Raw genomic sequence first — 18,506 nt, 5'->3', positions numbered from 1 at the left:
GTCTGGGGCAGGATGAGATTGTGGTTGAGATGCTGAGTTTGACTCATTGTCTTCAGGCAGGACCATTGAAACCAATCCTGAGAGATAAACATCTCACTTTAAAGTCATCCCTGGGTCATCTGGGGTTTGAGTCGCTGAGAGAAGCAGAGAGCCTCACCAACTTGGCTGGAGGTCTCTCTCAAGGTGATGGAGGCAGTTGGGATGTGCCTGAGTCACCTGCCATTTGAGGTGGGGCCCTTGGCATGGAGAAGGTCTCAGAGGGTGGTCACAGGTGGTTTCTGTTTCAGCCCCATCTCCAGGGAGGTTCTCCTCATCAGCAGTGGCTCTTGCTGTGATCCTGCCTGTCCTGGGGATTTTCATCTTGGTGGGCATTTACATCATCTGGAAGCAAAGAAGGTCAAAAGGTAACTAAGTGGTAAGGGAGCCCAGGCTGGCAGGAATTGGTACTGCAGCCTCTCTAGGAAAAGGCTGGGAGGAAGCAGACATAGACCTAACAGTTATCCATAGGTTGTCTGGGAGAAAACTGGTAGAGCTGTGTTCTGGGGACCCACATTGAAGAGAGGATCAAAGAAAGTGCAGAAAGCTCCTGGGCAGAGCTGTGAATTAATTAGAAGACTGGCATGATGCCAGTCTTCTAATTAATTAAGAAATCCAATCATATCCATTGGATAAAACCCTCATTAGTATGGTTGCATTTCATGGCTCGCAGGGTTGCCAAGGACCTTGAAAGTCACATAACTGAACAGTCCTCTCCCTGTCTGATGGTTTGAAGACCCTCTAATCCTTTCTGATGGTCACACACCCACAGCGACAAGGAGCAAAGTCCTGCTCAGGCAGCCTGTGGTCCCTTGGACAGCTCTGCCTGTTAGAAAAGGCCCTTCCTTAAGCCGAGGTGATATCTCTCTCTCTCTCTCTCTCCCTTCCAGAGAGGCTTCTCTATGAACACGCAATGGAGGTAGGTGAGTGTCCTGGGCTGGGCAGGTATGTTTCTCCGTTTTGTTCATTTTTGTGTCCCCAGGGCCCACTAATCTAAATTCCAGACCTGAAGATCCCAGCATCTGCTGGGTGGTGACGGTGGTGGTGGTGGTGTCAAAACCTGTCGTTCCCAGTTTCTGCTGACTCTTCCTTGTAATAACTTGCCTTCCAGCATGTTTGGTGATTTTGTCTCTGAGCTCATGGCTTGATCTTATCCTGGGGGAGTTGTGTAGGTCTAAGGTAGGGGACCCGTTTAGTCATTCAACAAATAATTGATAATTCCCTGCTAAGTGGTGCAGACTATACCAGATGCTGGGGACACAACAGTGAGTGAAAGCGGACACGGTCTTTGCCTTCTTGGAACCTTCCGTCTAGTCAGGGAGGTATACGTGCATTAAATAATTACACAAATAAATATGTACAAAAAACCACAAAAGGAAGTTCTGAAGGCTGGGAAGACGGTGACTGGGTGGAACCAACCAAACTTCAGGGATGGCAGAGGAGTTTCCAGATGATGTTCCCAGTGATGTTTGATCTGGAAGACGGACAGGCATGGGGGAAGGGGGAATAGGAAACAACCAAAGCAGAACAGCTTGAGAAAGATACATGGTGCAAAAGTGAGGGGAAATGTGGCAGAAGGTACTGCTGCAGAGTTAGGCGGGGATCAGCATGTGAGGCCTTGCAGATCCCATGAAGGGTTTTCGTCTTTCTCCTCGGGGCTGTGGAGAAGCTGCGAATGGGCTATCCTGACCAGAATTGTGCTTCCAGAAAGCTCTCTCTGGCTGCTGTGTTGAGAGGAGGCCAGAGGGAGCGAAACAGAATTTGAGGGCAATTTGGGCCGCTCTTTCTGGCATCCAAATGAGAGAGATGAGGGCCTGGATCAGGGAAGTGGAGGTGGAGATAGAGGGGGACAGGTTCGAGAGCCCATAAATTCAATAGGAAGCAGGGACCCTCAAGGTAATGGCACAGAATCTCATTTTCTTTTACTTTCCTTCCTCTAGAAAATCTTCTCTCAGACCATGCAAAAGAAAAAGGTAATTATATATATAGAATAAGGGGTAGGGAACAAATAACATTTTTTCTCCTACATAAATGCCGATGGTTGTTATACATACAATATATATGTGGTGTATGTGTATACACACACACACACACACACACACACACACACACACCACACATATATTCTCTGTTAATACCATTGGAATTTATTTTCTAATATCAAGGGGTTATAGGGTTGGTAGCAGTGGCCAAAGGGATGCCTGGGGTCAAAATTCATAGGTTCTGTCATTGGCTTTCCCACCAATCACCTAAAAAGAAGATCCGTATACTATTTTAACATATATTAAAATGGTATTATAGGAGGATCTATACAATCTTTGCATTGAGAGAGGTGGTATGATACAGTGGGAGGGGCTTAGGCTCTGGAGTCAGCAGCACCTGGCTCAGACCTGCCACTTACTGGCTGGGTTAAGTTGCTTTACTGCTCTGAGTTTTGGTTTCCTCATCTGTAAAATGGGGATAATAGATCTCTTCACCCGATTATTTTCAGGATTAAAAGAGACAACTTAAAAAAAAACCCACAAAACTCCTACTACAGTGCCTGAAACCTTTCCCTTATTGCCATTTTGTCTTCATTAATTGAATGTTTGCTCTGGGCCACTGAGGGTAAAAGACAGACACCCCAGGTACCAAAAAGCAGGTAGGGCTCTGCCCTCTGAAAGTCTAGCTGGGAAGACGAGTCACTGGCTCAGAAATGGCTCCACCTGCAGTGATTTCGGCATCTCCTCCCTTCCCCCCTCACATCTGCTCCAGGCTAGTTAAAGCATGGGGGTGCACACCTCAGGGACACAATGACCGTCGTGTCCTAGAAGGGAAGGAACAGTGTGGTGTAGTGGGGAAGGCCTCCAGCTAGGAATCAGACAGACTTGGGTTTGAATCCTGCCTCCTTGGCCACTTACCAGCTGGATAATCTGGATAAATTTCCATGTCCCTCTGAGCCTCAGACCACCACTCTGTAAAATGGGAATAATAATTATATGCACCTCACATTGTTAAGCGGATTCAGGGCCTACGTCATAAAAACAGGACACACTAAATGGAGGCTGTTGGTAGTGGGAATGGTAAAAATAAACCGTTATCTTGTTAGGGGCCATATCATATTCAGCTTCACTGCCCCAATGCCCAACACCTAACACATGCCCAGCCCTTAGCACAGGGCCTGGCAGTGAACTCAAATGTATAATTTCAACTCTGCGGCAGGGCCAGTGCTAAGGGGAAATGTGGGCAGATGACCCTTCCAGAGAGGCTGCAAGTACTCCCCCAAAGCACAGAAGCATATGCACACGTCCCAGACCTTCTGGGGTCTCCAAATTTGTGTTTCTCCACAGTGCTTCAGCGGGGTGGGGGGAGGTTAGTGTAGAGAATAACAGCCCACATCAGTAAGTCAATGGTAGGCCTTCAGCTGGTTTTACACCATAGATATTATAAACAGTTATAAAAAGGCGGCAAGGCATACACTCATGGACACTCAGTTACAAACATATTGGAAACACTCATATGAACAGTGGAAATGAAACCAGACAGACAAAAGGAAGGGAAGAGGAACCAAAGTCAGGGTAGTCCAGGTCATCTGGAAAGTGGCACCAGCACCGGTGAATCCCCCAGTCTGCCCTTAGGGGGATGTGACTGTATTGGGGGCTGATAGGATTGTCATCATTCTTTCTGCCGGGGGTGGGGTTTGGAGGCTGGGGGGCATGGGGGTGGAGTGATGAGACTTCCTGGGCCCTGGGGAAAAAGCGGCAGGATCTGCTCACTTGTGCCTCTTTCTGTGTTTTTTTAGGACGTCTCTATAAAGCCCTCAGTAAGTTCTGCTCCTCATCCGTGCCACAAACCTCCTTCTGCTGACATCTTTGCTTTATGACGAGAGTCTCAGATTCACCTCCTGGGGCAGAAGAGAGGGGGCAAGGATACTTCAAGCATGAGGGTTGGGAATTTCCTGGCTCCCTAAGGCCTCTTTTTTCTCAAATATTCTGTGCTCCTCTTTCCTGCACAACTGTTATGTAGTCTCTAAATGGGAAATGTTTTAGCAAGAAGAGAGATACCTTCCATAGGTGAAGCCATCTGGGAGACGCTTCTGTCACTCAGGCATGATGTTCCCTTCAGTGGGACCCAAGGTAGATGGATTCTCATTCAACTGAATATGTGGAACAGTGCTTTTCCACCTGTTCATGTATGAGAACCTCTTCATAACAACAACAACCCCAAATCCTCAGACATGTGATATGTCTATTTGATTTTACATTGAGAAAATATGCATAAGAAAATCTAATGGAAATTAGTAATAGTTTTAAATGAACTTATATTTTATTCTTCTCCCTCAACATCTACATACGTTTATGTTGCCATCACTTACATGTGTGAGATGTGTTGTTGATTCAATCTGCAGGTCAGGTTTGGCTCCCATAGGGACTCGCTGACCCTCTAGAGTATCTCTGGGGACCCCAGGCCCATGGCTGGGAGCCACTGCTGTTGGAAACACTGTCATGGGGAAAGTTCAGGGTATTGCTAGTGGGGATCTGCTCTGGGAATGCAGTTGGGATGGGACCGGAGCATCACAGGCACGTACAAGCCCTCATTCTGATTTGTCAAATTGTTATTCTTTAGAGAAACTCCGGCGTGAACTGAGTAAGTTCCCCTGTTCTTATAACTTCTATACCAACTTATCTCCTGTTGATTCTATGTTTCCAGTGAAAGCTCACTCCCCTTGTTTCTTCTTTTGTAGAGTTAAAGAGAGCTGCAGCAAACTCAGGTGAGGTGCACTCACCCTGTCCCCCCACTCTACCTGCCCCCACTCCACCTGCACCAGGAGGTCTCCATTTCTCCATCACTTTAACAATCCCTTTTTCTGTCTTTCAGGCTGGAGAAGGGCCCGGCTACACTTTGGTAAGTTACACCAGTTTAATGGATCCACATTTCAGAGCCCATTGCTCTGTTCCTTTGGAAGGCAGACTGTAATTAAAAAAAACATTTAAGTCAAATCTGTTTATCTGCTTATCAAATTTTAAAAATCTTTGATTCAGAAAGTCTCCCTTCTTTTAGAACACTGATAAATATTTGGTTTACTCTTCTTATGGGTTTTCTATGATTTTTGAGATTTTTCTTAAGTTCATTGATTATTTGTATTTTATCTTTTTGGCTTGTCTGCGCCTGTCCTATTCTGGCTACTTTTTGATTTGTGGGGACTTTTTCTATATTCACTCTTGGTCCTATTTTTCACAAAATATTTTTCTGAGTTTTTCATTTGCATGTTAATTTCCTTTTTTTTTTTTTTTTTTTGGATGCATGAGTGTTTTATTTTTCTGTAGTCCAATCTATTCATCTTTTCCTGTGTAGTCTCTTCTGTGCTTTCAGGTTGGGAAGTCCTTCCTTTCCCGCTGTTGGATAGATAGATAGCCAGTGCTCCTGTCTCTTCTTTCTACGCATCTGCCACATCCTTCTTTCTCTGAAGATCAGTTTCCTTGGGGGGTGGTGATTCTCAGAGAAGGGAGTGAGTTGGGCAGATGCCCCAACAATGTAGACTACGAAAAGTTTTCATAGTTTTCTTCAAAAAGACTTGCACATCTCTTTTCAATTGTTTCCTAGTTTGCATGTTTTGCTGCTGTTTGAACGAGACCTGTTATTTTCACTGCTTTGCAGTCCTTCTCCACTTTGCAAGCTGCTCATCCCCCTTCCGTTCACAGGGTCTTCCTTCAGGCAGGAAAAATATAATCCATGAGTCGGCCACTTGAGAAAACACCAGGTCACCTTGGTTGGAATTCTGGGAACTTACAAACACTTTTCACTCTCACAGTCTGACTCATTCCCACTACTTTGACCGAGTACACATTTCATGTATTTAACTCTCCAAGAAGAGCCTGTTTTCCGTACTTGGGGAAGGAGGGAGACTCACTGTGACCCTCATAATCCACAATTTTAAGGAAGAATCCATCTCTCTATTTTAACATTTTTATTTTATTTATTTTTGGCTGCGTTGGGTCTTTGTTGCTGCGTGTGGGCTTTCTCTAGTTGCGTGGAGTGGGGGCTACTCTTCATTGCGGTGTGCGGGCTTCTCATTGTGGTGGCTTCTCTTGTTGCGGAGCATGGGCTCTAGGGCACACAGGCTTCAGTAGTTGTGGCATGCAGCCTCAGTAGTTGTAGCACGCAGGCTCAGTAGTTGTGGCTTGTGGGTTCTAGAGTGCAGGCTCAGTAGTTGTGGCGCACGGGCTTAGCTGCTCCGCGGCATGTGGGATCTTCCTGGACCAGGGATTGAACCATGTCCCCTGCACTGGCAGGCAGATTCTTAACCACTGCGCCACCAGGGAAGTCTCTCTATATTACCATGTTAAAATGATAGTGATAAGCAATAATTTTAGCTAAGAAAATGAGCGTCACACACTCACTGTGTGAACAAGGCACTATCTCATGCATTAGCTCATCAAATCAGCACAACAGCTCTCCAACATAGGTGCTGCTATTATTCCCACTTTACAGATGAAGAAACTAAGGTTTGGAGATGAATAACAAGCCCAGGGTCACAAAACTAGCTTGTGGCAGAGCTGGGACTCAAAACATGCTATCTAGCTACTGGGTCTAACATCAAAGCCTGTTTATTATCAGGAATTAGATTTCTTTGGACTAGCAAAGACAAAGGCAGTATTTCCTAAGGATTAAGGCAGCTTCACAGATGGGTGAGAAACGTTTCCTCTTTTACTTAGTAGACCATCAGCAGATCTAGGAGACTGGAAGACAATTTTCTTTAGTTCAAGGACATGTGACGGTGAGGGCACCATAAACTAAAATGGGCCGATGACAGTGGTTGCAGACCTAGGGATGATTATTCCCTCCAAAGCTACTCAGAGATCCCTTGAGACCTAGCTGTCTCAAACCTCACCTCTCTGTGACTCTCTGCAGTGACAGTGACCCTGGACCCAGACACAGCGCATCCCAAACTCATCCTGTCTGAGGACCGCAGGTGCGTGAAGCTTGGAGACACAAGGCAGCCTGTGCCCAACAACCCTCAGCGATTTGACTTCGTCGTCAGTGTCCTGGGCTCTGAGTACTTCATAGCTGGCTGTCACTACTGGGAGGTGTCTGTGGCAGACAAGACCAAATGGGCCCTGGGGGTGTGTAGTGAGTCAGTGAGCAGGAAGGGGAAGGTCACCGCCTCGCCCGCCAATGGACACTGGCTCCTGCGACAGAATCGCGGGAATGAGTACGAGGCCCTCACATCCCCGCAGACCTCCTTCCGCCTGAAAGAGCCCCCGCGGTGTGTGGGGATTTTTCTGGACTATGAAGCAGGAGTCATTTCCTTCTACAACGTGACCGACCAGTCCCACATCTTTACTTTCACCCACAGTTTCTCTGGCCCCCTTCGCCCTTTCTTTGAACCTTGCCTTCATGATGGAGGGAAAAACATGGCACCTCTAATCATCTGTTCTGAACTCCAAAAACCGGAAGAATCAACTGTCCCCAAGCCAGAAGAAAAAGGCCTTGCTAATGGAGATGTGGCCCTGCAGGTGGACCCTTTTCTGCTCCCCGCTCAGGCACCAGAGCTCCTCCCACTCAGAGATATGATCCTGTCCTGGCCCTCTGACATTGGCCCAGCTCTTCAGGGGCTCAAGGTTCCTTCTTTTTAGGGATGAGCCTCATCTCCTGCTCCCCGGACCCTCCAGCCCAGTGCCCTGGATTTCAGTCTCTTGGCCTAACCACCTGATTCTGGACCGTCTCTCCTCCTTTCCCCCAACCCAGGCCCCTTTGTGGTTTCTCTTGTACCAACTTTCTCCCAGGGCTCAGTTCTAAACCATGTCTTCCTTCTGGGGACTTGAAGTTTGCATTGCTCTGGAAGAATTCTTGAAAACCAAATGATGGGAATTCCCTGGCGGTCCAGTGGTTAGGACTCTGTGCTTTCACTGCTGAGGGCCCAGGTTCAATCCCTGGTTGGGGAACTATGATCCCGCAAGCTGTGTGGTGTGAGCAAAAAAAAAAAAAAAAAAAAAAAAAAACGGGAAGAAAACCAAGTGAACAATCAGATTAGGTTTAGGTGGTGGTGTTGAATGTGTGTCACTGAGATACAGGGGCTCTTTACTCGAGGGGCTGTTTAAAAGCACTTCATCCTGCCTCATCCTGCACTCAGGCTTGTAGTCATGAAGTTATGATGACCGGTACTGACTTCTTACTTATCCCGTCAAGAACTGCTTTTCTCCTTTTCTCTGTTCAGGCCTCTAGCCCCCATAGCCAGCTTTTTAAAAGTAAACATGTTTTGGATCACACACTCTTCCTTCTTTCTTCTAGAATATAGGGCAGAAGCCCAGAGGAATTAAAAAAAAAAAAAGCCACCCTTTTCTATTTCCTTGATGCTGTTTACAGCATAGTTTGGTGACATTCAGCGCTAATGTACATGTTTTCAAAGCTAACTTGGTGATAACCAGGTATGGGGACTTTAAACGTGGTAGCCGTAATCCTGAAAAACCTCAGGAGCGCAATCAGGAAGCTGGGAGGTATGGCTTCAAACAGAGCAGCTCAGCTGTGTGTGGCCTTGAAAAGGCAGCAGTGGGTTAGGCCATCTGTTGCACTGGCCTTTTTGAATCCCCTCTGGGATGCAGAGAGGTCCAGCTAGAAAAAGTGGCAGTTTTAACCACCAGTGTAGAAGCTTTTGTTCTATAAGACCATAATATTGGAAAACTTGACTATTTGTGAAGCAAACAGCCTCTTAGATCAGAGAGTACGGATCTCACATAGGAAGTTGGTAGACCAGGTGTGAGGATAAAATAATGAACTTGCTTTTTTGGTGTGGGTTTCAGAAAGAAACCTAATCACTCTCAAGTCACACCACATATGTGATCTGACCTCTTTGTGGTGATGTAAGCTATCAGTTTGCAGATGGGTACACAGTTCTGCCCAACAGAAAGTGGATCTATCTGGCTGTCAGAAGTTCTCTTAGTGCCTGTATTAGGGTTCTCCAGAGAAACAGAATATATATTTTATATGTGTGTATACAGACACACACACACACACACACTCACACAGCAGGAAGAATATATATATTTATTTATTATAAGGAATTTGCTCACACCATTATGGAGGCTGGCAAGTCCCAAGATCTGCAGGGTTAGTCAGCAAGCTGGAGGCCCAGGTGAGCCAATGGTTTAGTTCCCATCCAAGTCTGAAGGCCCAAGACCCAGGAGATCCCATGGTGTAATTCCAGTTTAAAGGCTGACAGGCTTAAGACCCAGGAAAAACCAATATTTCAGTTTGAGTCTAAAGTAGGAAAAAGGTTGATGACTCAGTCTGAAGGCTGTCAGGCAGGAAGAATTCTTTCTTACTTGGGGGGTGGTCAGCTATTTGGTTCCATTAGTCCTTCAACTGATTGGATCAGGCCCACCCACATTAGGGAGAGCAATTTGCTTTATTCAATCTACCGATTTAAATGTTAATCTCATCTAAAAACCCCTAAAGAAATACTCAGAATAATGTTTGACCAAATATCTGGGCACCCTATGGCCCAGTAAAATTAACTATCACAGCTCCTGAATGGAATTTTTTGTTTGCTTTTGTACAGTCCTTAAATAAAAGTTTGTTATTCATTGTTTGGCATGCTCTTATTTTCATTGTGAATGAGAAGTTGTGGGGAAAGGCTTTGGGCTGGTAAGAGAAGAGCACGTTATGGGATTGGTTTTGAACAGCCTTGATTCAACCCATGCAAGCTTTAACTACAGTTAAAAATAAAGCCACAGTTTTATTTCTGCGTCTGCCTTCTCCGTATTTCATTTATATCAGTTTGTAAAGTAATAGCGTGTATGGGGTATTTACATTTCACTCATCCATATTAAATTTCAAACATACTTTTGTGAATATCCCAGTCTTAAAACTAATTCACATTATTCACATTGGCTGCACCCAAGGAAACTTACCAGCAGGAAAGAGAACTGACATTTATGGAGACAGAAGCATTACATATGTTAACTCTTTTTCTTCTTCTTCTTCTTTTTTTTTTTTGGCTGCAGTGCACTGCATTGCAGGCCAGACCAGGGTTCGAACCCATGCATCCTGCAGTTGAAGCGTGGAGTCTTAACCACTGGACCAGCAGGGAAGTCCTGACTCATTTAATCCTTACAATAAGGAAATAATGCTCTAAATGGCTAGGTAGTAGAACTGGGAGCATAAATCTAGTGTATCTAGCTCTGAAGACAATACCGTTTTCTCTTTGCAGTGAAATACCTCGAAGATATGAGAGGCGTGTAGAATTTTAGCATACATATTTGATTAGACTTTTTTTTAAAAGTTAAACCTGAAAAAAAAATCCTAATCCTGGATATGCCTTAGTGGTCTTGTTGTGTCTGAACTGATGAACAACAGTCAGGTTTAATTAAATAGCACTCAGAAAAAACCCTGCGCAGGGGCTTTGGGAAACCGGAGGTGGTTCCTTGGACAGAGAACGTTTAGCTTCTCTGACAAATGTATTGGATTAGTTGATCTTTGAACTCCCTTCCAGGGGGAGGGACAAATTAGGAGTATGGGATTAACAGATACAAACTAGTATCCAAAAAATAGATAAGCAACAGGGATTTACTGTATCATACAGGGAATTATACACAATATCTTGTAATAACCTATATAATGGAATATAATCTGCAAACAACTACCCCAAATCACTATGCTGTACACCTGAAACTAACACAACATTGTAAATCAACTATACATCAATATAAATAAATAGACTCCCTTCCAGTTCCACAATCCTTTGGCTTTAAATTATAAACCTCCAGTGAGGCGCGGGACTCTGGCTTCGCGGGATGTCTACAGGACCATCAAGGGTCGCCAACTCAGAGTAAAGAAGCAGCTCTGAATTCATAACCCCTTGGAGGTCATGTGGGTTAGCTCTACATATTCTACAACTTCCCAGACCGGTGGCCCTGCACGTTGGGCTTTTAACGCCAGAGTGCAGAAGGAAATCCGACGACCTTAAAGGGAATCCAGTCTCCACCACTAAATTCTAAACTCGAATTTCTTCTCTGCGGCTACCATCTTCCACAGGACTACAACTCCCAGCAGGCCACGCCCGAGGCCAAAGCTTACTGGCGGCCCTGCCCGGGTTTCTTGCCTTGTGGCAGCCAGTATAGCCAATAGCAAGGAAGGGCAACCCTCAGGAACCAGTCCTGGAGAGGCAGGGCGGATCCTATCAGGGATCCGGTTCCGACTCCTTCCCCCGTCCCTCCGAGGCGGTGCTGTCCCTGACCGTACGGCTGGAGCTAGGTTGGTCGGCGTCGGGCCCGGGGTGGCGGTTCGGGGGAGGCGCGCATGGCGTCGCGGGGGACTCTAAACGTGGCCCCTTCCCTCTCACCGGGCAGCTGGGGCTGTGGCTTTGCTCCCCGGACCCAGTGGGGAGCAAACGGGGCCCTGTGGTCCCTCCGCCCTAACTCCTGACCCCTTCTCCCGGCCTGCACGACCAGGCTGCTGGCCCCAAGCCTCTACCTTCTCGCCCTTCTGTTGGCCTTTGAGTAGTCCAGCCCCGCTTCCACTGACCATACCTTTGGGGTCAGCTTCTCCTTTTCTCCCACCGCTCCGGCCCCAAGCCCGCCGGCAAGTCTGAACCCAGCTCCTGTGCTCTAGAACGCTCGTGCCCTCAGACTCAGACTCCGCCCCGCTGCACACGACCCAGCCTCTTGGGCCGGGTACCCTGACCAGTTTCCTCGGACCCTCTGACTCTTTTGGTCCTTCTCTATCTCTCACCCCTTATCCACCTCCCCTGTACAATTCCCAGTTCTTTAACACAGTTTCCCTGATCTTTCCAAGCTCCTCTCTCCCCTTCCTCCCCCCCAGCTCTCGACTTGATCCTAATGACCCCGAACTTCGGCCCTTCAGACCGCTTTCCAGCTTGGCCTCTTCCCTCTAACCCAGGCCTTTGGTCTTCAGCATCTGTGATCAACAACCCCACCTTCTTGGCGCTAACTTCTTAGACCTGGCTCCTATTCCACTGCCTCAGGCCCTTCCACCTTTGGTCCTCCCTGTACGTCTGAGCCTCCTGGGAAGACAAGCCCCATGGGCCCCTTTCTCCTCTGAAATCTCTGAAATGTAATATGTACGAGCCTCTTTACTTTACCTGCCACTGTCTTCTCAGTAGATGGTGGGCTCCCCATCTCGGTAAGTCCCAACGTTGCTCACCCATCCTGCAAGTCCTAGCTCAAAGACCACCTTTTCCGTCAGGCTGCTCATCCCTGATCTCTTCGGGGAGATATGCCTGTGTCATCAGAACTACCGTGGCCCTGTTCCTTCTTTCCTTCCTTCCTTCCCTCTTTCTCTCCTCTTCCTCCGATACTGGTGTAGTGCTTAAAAGCACTGGCTTTGGAGTGATGGGCATGGCTCCCAGTTCTGCCCCTCACTTGCTGTGTGCCCTTGGGCAGATTACAATTTCCCTGCTTCCACTGGAACTTAACCTTCTACACTGTATGAGTTTCTGGAGTTCATGGTCTATTTCACTGCACTGTACCATAAACTCTTTTAGGGTGGTGACTATAATCTTAAATCTTTTTGCTCTTTTTTGACCCAGCATTCAGCCCTGGGTAGAGTCAGAGCTTGGTATATTGTGGGTTCTCAGGATAGCAGGATTGGTAGTGAGGAGGCCATGTAGCTCACTGCATAAAGACAGACGTTGGAGCCCTAGGTGGGATGGGCAGCGGTAGGAAGTAAATTAGATCATATCCATTCACTTGTACTTAAAAAAAGTTTTGAGCACCAGGCCTTGTGCTGGAGAGATTACCAGAATGACCCAGTCCCTGCCCTCAAGTTGCTTATAAACTAATAGTGGAAATAGACATGTAAACAGATAATTGCAAATCACTGTAAAAGCAAGTACAAGATTCTGTGGGTGCATAAAGGAGGAAGTGGGCAGGAATTAGGAGATTGCTAAGGAATAGTGGGTGAGAATAGACACAAGTAGGCATGAAATGGGTTCTGGAGACAGGCCCGGCCTTCATTCAATTCATTCAGCAAATATTTATTAAGGATCTACTAGGTATGACTGCCACTGCTATAGGAGTTGGGGTTATATTAATGAATAAAGCAAAGAACCTGGCCCTCATGGGACTTACGTTTTGCAGGGGGGAGGCCGATACTAAATAGTAGACATAAAAAACAGACTGTTAGGAGGCGAAGTGCTGTGGGGCAGGGGGGACTGAGTGAAGGGGAAGGGGTCGTAATTTTTAAATTTATTTTTTTGGAGGGGTTGTAATTTTTAAAAGGATGGTCAGGAGACAGTGAATAAATATCGGAATAAATTGTTTCTGATTTTTTTTTGCATTTTTGAAAGTGAAGCAAGCCTATTATTTTTCACATCACTTATCTAGATTCTTGAAAAAGCACTCTCTAATAGAGATTGGTAAATTGTACTTCACCTCCTTTTTTTTTTGTTTGTTTGTTTGTTTGTTTTTTTGGTTTTTTTTAATAGATCTTTATTGGAGTGTAATTGCTTCACAATGCTGTGTTAGTTTCTGTTGTACACCAAAGAGAATCAGCCATATGCATACGTATGTCCTCATATCCCCTCCCTCTTGAGCCTCCCTCCCATCCTCCCTATCCCACCCCTCTAGGTCATTGCAAAGCACCAAGCTGATCTCCCTGTGCTATGCAGCAGCTTCCCACTAGCTAACTATTTTACATTTGGTAGTGTATATATGTCAATGCTACTCTCACTTCGCCCCAGCTTCCTCCTCCCACCCCGTGTCCTCAAGTCCATTCTCTATGTCTACATCTTTATCCCTGCCCTGCTTTTAAATAAAGTTTTATGAAAACAGACACACCCAATCATTTACAGATTTTCTGTGGCTGCTTTTATGATACAATGGCAGAGTTGAGTAGCTGCAACAGAGATCCTATGGCCCCCAAAATTTACTAAATATATACTCTCTGGTCCTTTACAGAAAGTTTGCTGACCCCCCACTCCTTAAAGATTTAAGGTACTGTCCGTATTTCACATTTTAGATTATATGTACTGTACCATTTTTTAATTGAATTTTTTTCTTTCCTAACAAGATCATGTAAGGGATCTTTTTCATTCTTGCATTCTTTACAGGACTAGCATGTAGCGTCTTCCACAATTATAGTTGCAGCTGTCATGTACTGAATGACTAGTACTGCCACACTTTACACTGAGCATATTATAGGCATTTTCTCTAACAAAGTCCTGCTGTGTCGGTCGGTGTCACAGTTTTAGTGATGTGGAGGTTGAGGCTCAGGGTGGTTGAGTAATTTGCAGAGTTGTAAAGACAGTATGTGTCACTATAGGAATCCAACCCTAAATTTAGTCGGTGTCCCTTCCATTACCAGACCCCACCTGGAGCAGTTATCAAGCTTTCATTTTCTATCATCAATGCCCCATCACAGTCTGTGCTTCCCTCCCTCATCCCTTTGTTCATGTCACTCTGTACAGTATCTGCACCAGCCCACTCTGCCTTTTGAAATGCTGTTATTTCTTCAAGGTTCAGAGGAAATACCACTCTCCTCTTATCAGTACTTTCTTCCCCTCATTCCCTGTCCTTGGCTGTCAGAACTCAAAGGAGTCTGTGCAGCTTAGCAAGCATTTGCTGATGTTTGCATAAGTAGGCCCTGTGCTGGGCACTGTGTGTGGGGGTGGGCAGGGAATGTGTGTCTGGGAGACTGTGTGTGGTGTGTGAGTATAGCTGGATGTGTGTATGGTGTGTAATTGTATAGCCATGAATGTGGCTGTGTGTGTGGGAGGGCTGTGTGTGGCATGTACGTGTGTGACCGTGTATGTGTGACTGTGTGATATGTGTGTGTGTTGTGAGAGTGGCTGAGTGTGTTTGGTATGTGAGTGTGGCTGTGTGTGGTGTGAGTCTCTGTGTCAGACCGTCTGTGTACACACTGCTGTGTGTGGTGTTTGAGTGGAAGTGGGCACTGACCAACCAGAACAGACACAGCCCAGGCCCTCAGTGGGTCTTGGAGGACCCAGATGTTAAGCCTTTATTGGCTAGACTGTGGTGAGGTCTGGGGAAGGGAAGGAGTGCACACGTAAGAGGATTCACAGCTGGGCCTTGTAAACGAGTAGGAGAGCCTCAAGAATTCGAGATTCTGTTATCTTCATTTTGAAAGCAGGCAAATAGGTGGATACTGTTAAGGAAGGATTTTCAAAAAAGATTAAACATAATGGGAATTTCAGTTAACTTACAGTTAGGCAGAAAAATTGAACTCATCCCCAAATGGAAGCTCCTTTACTTGTAGGTGAATTAGAGTCTAGACTGTCATTGTTTAGTGGTATTAAGAAAAGTGACATTATGCAAATCATACAAATATCTTTTGGGGGTGGACAAAGCTGGGGCCTTCTTTTTGCTCTGGTGGGTAGCTTTAAATATCTGTGGAAGTTTGTCACTTGAAAGTAAGTAAAGGCATTCTATCCAAGTATTCCAGTTAATTGAGGTTATTTCTGACGAATGGTTCCATAGGGATGGTGTATACCCACCCCTTCAACCAGGATGAAAGATTCCCTGGGGTCTGGCCTGACCCAAGGAATAAAGGTGTTGGCCGTTTGTGTTCATTCTCAGGGTTCAGAGATGGGCAGTGAGAAGGAGCAGAGCCCAGAACAGCACCTGCCTGAGGAAGGGGAACGGGGTAATAAGCCCTGGAGAGTGGATGACTCAGAGGGTTCTTGGATCCCAGATGGGGAGAAAGAGCATGGGCGAGCAAGCCTGTCAGAGGGGCCACGAGGGCTCTATCCAGAGAAGCCACCACAGGACGCCACTGTCCCCGCTGGAGAGCCAGAGGACCTCTCTGCTCATCCGAGGCCCGAGGCCGATGAGAAGCCCTTTATATGTGCCCAGTGTGGCAAAACCTTCAATAATACCTCCAACCTGAGAACACACCAGCGGATCCACACAGGCGAGAAACCCTACAAGTGTTCTGAGTGTGGCAAGAGCTTCTCGAGGAGCTCCAACCGCATCCGGCACGAGCGCATCCACCTGGAGGAGAAGCACTATAAGTGCCCCAACTGCGAGGAGAGCTTCCGGCGGCACTCGGACCTCACCACGCACCAGCAGGACCACCTGGGCAGGCGGCCCTTCCGCTGCGACATCTGCGGCAAGAGCTTCAGCCAGAGCTCGGCGCTGGCCGTGCACTACCGGACCCACCTGGAGCCGGCGCCCTACATCTGCTGCGAGTGCGGGAAGAGCTTCAGCAACAGCTCCAGCTTCGGCGTGCACCACCGCACCCACACGGGTGAGCGGCCCTATGAGTGCGCCGAGTGCGGGCGGACCTTCAGCGACATCTCCAACTTTGGGGCGCACCAGAGGACCCACAGGGGCGAGAAGCCCTACCGGTGCACGCTGTGCGGGAAGCACTTCTCCCGCAGCTCCAATCTCATCCGCCACCAGAAAACTCACCGAGGAGAGCAGGCTGGGAAAGATGCCAGCTGAAGAGGGCGAGGAAGAGAGAGAGCAGAGCGTGGGACCCCAACCTAGCGCAGAAAGATCTGTAGGATCTCCTGCTGCCCCCTTGACCTCAAGCCCTTCCTCCCACTTTGGAGAATGGTTTTCTGTTGCCTCTGAAGCCAGGATCTCCAGGAAGTCCTGAGAAGGGACTCTTGAGTAAAAATCTTCACTTTTTTCCAGGCCGATTTCTTGTGGTAGAAAGTCAGAGGACCCCGTCTTGGCTTCACCTCCTTGGGGTGAAAGAGAAATAAGGTAGGCTTAGGACATGCTCGTATCATTTGGGCAACCGTCCCCTGGCCTTTGAGGAAGTGCCTGTGAGGTGGGCATCCCTGTCTGGAGGTCCTCTGTGTAGTATGTGGACCGCTTAGGGCACACGGCAGTGGGCCACTAGTTCCCACCTGCTGTGCCTCAGCTGGGCTGGGAGGAGCAGGGGAGGAAGGGGCCCCCTTGGCCCAGAGAAGAGGTCTGAGGTCCTACTTTCAGAATGAAAGGGAAGCCCTCAAGGAGCCATGATCCAGGGACCCTCACACTCCCTCATGTTTCTGACTTGTCACCCCCGCCCCAACATGCATCTGTTTCCCCAGGGTTAGCAGTAAAACCCTTTAATGAAAAGGACCCGTGTACTTATTTGGGGGCATCGAAGAAGTGGGGAGGTGGTTGCACCGCAGCCACTCTGGAAGGGAGTTGAATTCCCGGAAAGAACGGGTGGCTGCTCTGAAGAGCAAAAGGAAGCAGCTGACTCTGAGGTCTGTGAGGAGGAAGGGGAGAGGGAAGGCAGGAATATCAACTGAGCATCCACTCTGTGCCCTGGATTCTGCAGGTCACTTTCACATTCTCTATCTCATTTAGTTGTCGCAGCAACCGCAAGGGAGTAAGATGAGACAAGTGAGGAAAGGTGAAGTCACTCGCTGTGAAGTCGCACAGCAGGTGTGTGGCGGAGCCAGAGTTCAGACCTGGGCCTCCCTTGATTCTGAGCTGGTGCTCTTTCACTACATTCACCTTGCTGGCTTCCGAAGGAGGAGCCACGTAGGGGGCTGGCCTGGGACCAAGTGATTCCCTGCAAGTGGGAGTTAGCGTGGCCTCTTGATACAGCCCTGGACCCTCTGCCCTGTGGGATGTCAGTGCCAAGCATGAGAACCTTTTCAACTTTAGATTGATTATTGATTGACACTTATTCGGTGCCTAGGAAAAATGACAGTGACAGGGAATAGGGGGTGAAGGGTGGGACAAGATGAACCTAAGGCCTTTGCCCTTAGTAGCAGTAGTTCAGTTCCTAACGGAACCACTTGTTAGGGATAGCTTGTTAGGGATCATGCCTGGCTTTCTGCCCTTCTGAAGGCCTGGCTCCGCATGGCAGTGTTCAGTGTTTTCTGCATGGAAGTTTAGTGTTCATCCAGATTTCCTCCAACAAATACAAAAGACCCCTCTCTATCTCTCTGGCCAGTCTGGAGCCCTGCTCTTCCAGAGTGAGGGGCCCTCCTCATTTGTAGCCAGTTGGCAGAATGTGACTCTGGCACTGCTGATGACCTGACCTATCACACGGGATCTTGCCGCCTCCCCAGGAAGGGATATGCCAGTCATCATCCTATTCTCACAACAACCCTGTCAAGTAAGATTTACCCACATTTGACAGATGCAGAAACAGGCTTACATGGCCAGTCAGTGGCAGGGTCAGGAACCTAACCTACTTCTACCCAAACCCAAAACCTGTATTTTTTCTAACCGTAAAAGACGACTTCCCAAACAATTCCCTGACATTTTGTAGGATCCTTTTCAGTTTACAAAGCACTTTTATTTCATATACATTTTCCTGCTCCTTGAAAATCTCCATACAAAATATTTTAAACATATAGTCACCCAACTTGCGTGTATGAATTGCTCCCTAATAATAGAAGTTGCCAGGGGCTTCCCTGGAGGTCCAGTGGTTAAGACTCCGTGCTTCCACTGCAGGGGGCACAGGTTCGATCCCTGGTTGAAGAACTAAGATCCCGCATGCCATGTTGCCAAAATAAATAAATAAAACTTTAAAAAGTTGCCATCTAACAGCTACTGAAT

The 18,506-nt window shown here is 47.2% G+C and overlaps 2 protein-coding genes across 2 annotated transcripts; both read left to right on the top strand.

Moving 5' to 3' along the window:
• The first annotated feature begins 289 nt into the window (after positions 1-289).
• Positions 290-9,600, top strand: ERMAP (erythroblast membrane associated protein (Scianna blood group)). Its single transcript, XM_082352578.1, has 8 exons — positions 290-404; positions 927-959; positions 1,977-2,009; positions 3,818-3,838; positions 4,642-4,662; positions 4,760-4,786; positions 4,894-4,920; positions 6,928-9,600. Exons 2-8 carry the CDS (start codon positions 950-952, stop codon positions 7,650-7,652), a joined length of 864 nt encoding a protein of 287 aa, XP_082208704.1. The 5' UTR covers positions 290-404; positions 927-949; the 3' UTR covers positions 7,653-9,600.
• Positions 9,601-12,065: 2,465 nt separating this feature from the next.
• Positions 12,066-17,063, top strand: ZNF691 (zinc finger protein 691). Its single transcript, XM_082352590.1, has 2 exons — positions 12,066-12,156; positions 15,570-17,063. The coding sequence occupies exon 2, from the start codon at positions 15,579-15,581 to the stop codon at positions 16,434-16,436; it is 858 nt and encodes a 285-aa protein (XP_082208716.1). The 5' UTR covers positions 12,066-12,156; positions 15,570-15,578; the 3' UTR covers positions 16,437-17,063.
• Positions 17,064-18,506: the final 1,443 nt, after the last annotated feature.

The sequence above is a fragment of the Balaenoptera borealis genome, assembly GCF_965194805.1.
Source record: "Balaenoptera borealis genome assembly, chromosome: 1".
Taxonomy (NCBI): Eukaryota; Metazoa; Chordata; class Mammalia; order Artiodactyla; family Balaenopteridae; genus Balaenoptera; species Balaenoptera borealis.
Note: the sequence above shows the minus strand (reverse complement) of the source record. Positions and strands in the feature narration are given on the sequence as shown.

Bases quoted from the DNA above. Each gene is read 5' to 3' on its own strand.
- ERMAP (XM_082352578.1), top strand. The intron at 2,010-3,817 runs GTAATTATATAT...GTGTTTTTTTAG, and splicing joins AGACCATGCAAAAGAAAAAG to GACGTCTCTATAAAGCCCTC. The intron at 4,921-6,927 runs GTAAGTTACACC...GACTCTCTGCAG, and splicing joins AAGGGCCCGGCTACACTTTG to TGACAGTGACCCTGGACCCA.
- ZNF691 (XM_082352590.1), top strand. From the start codon at position 15,579: ATGGGCAGTGAGAAGGAGCAGAGCCCAGAACAGCACCTGCCTGAGGAA.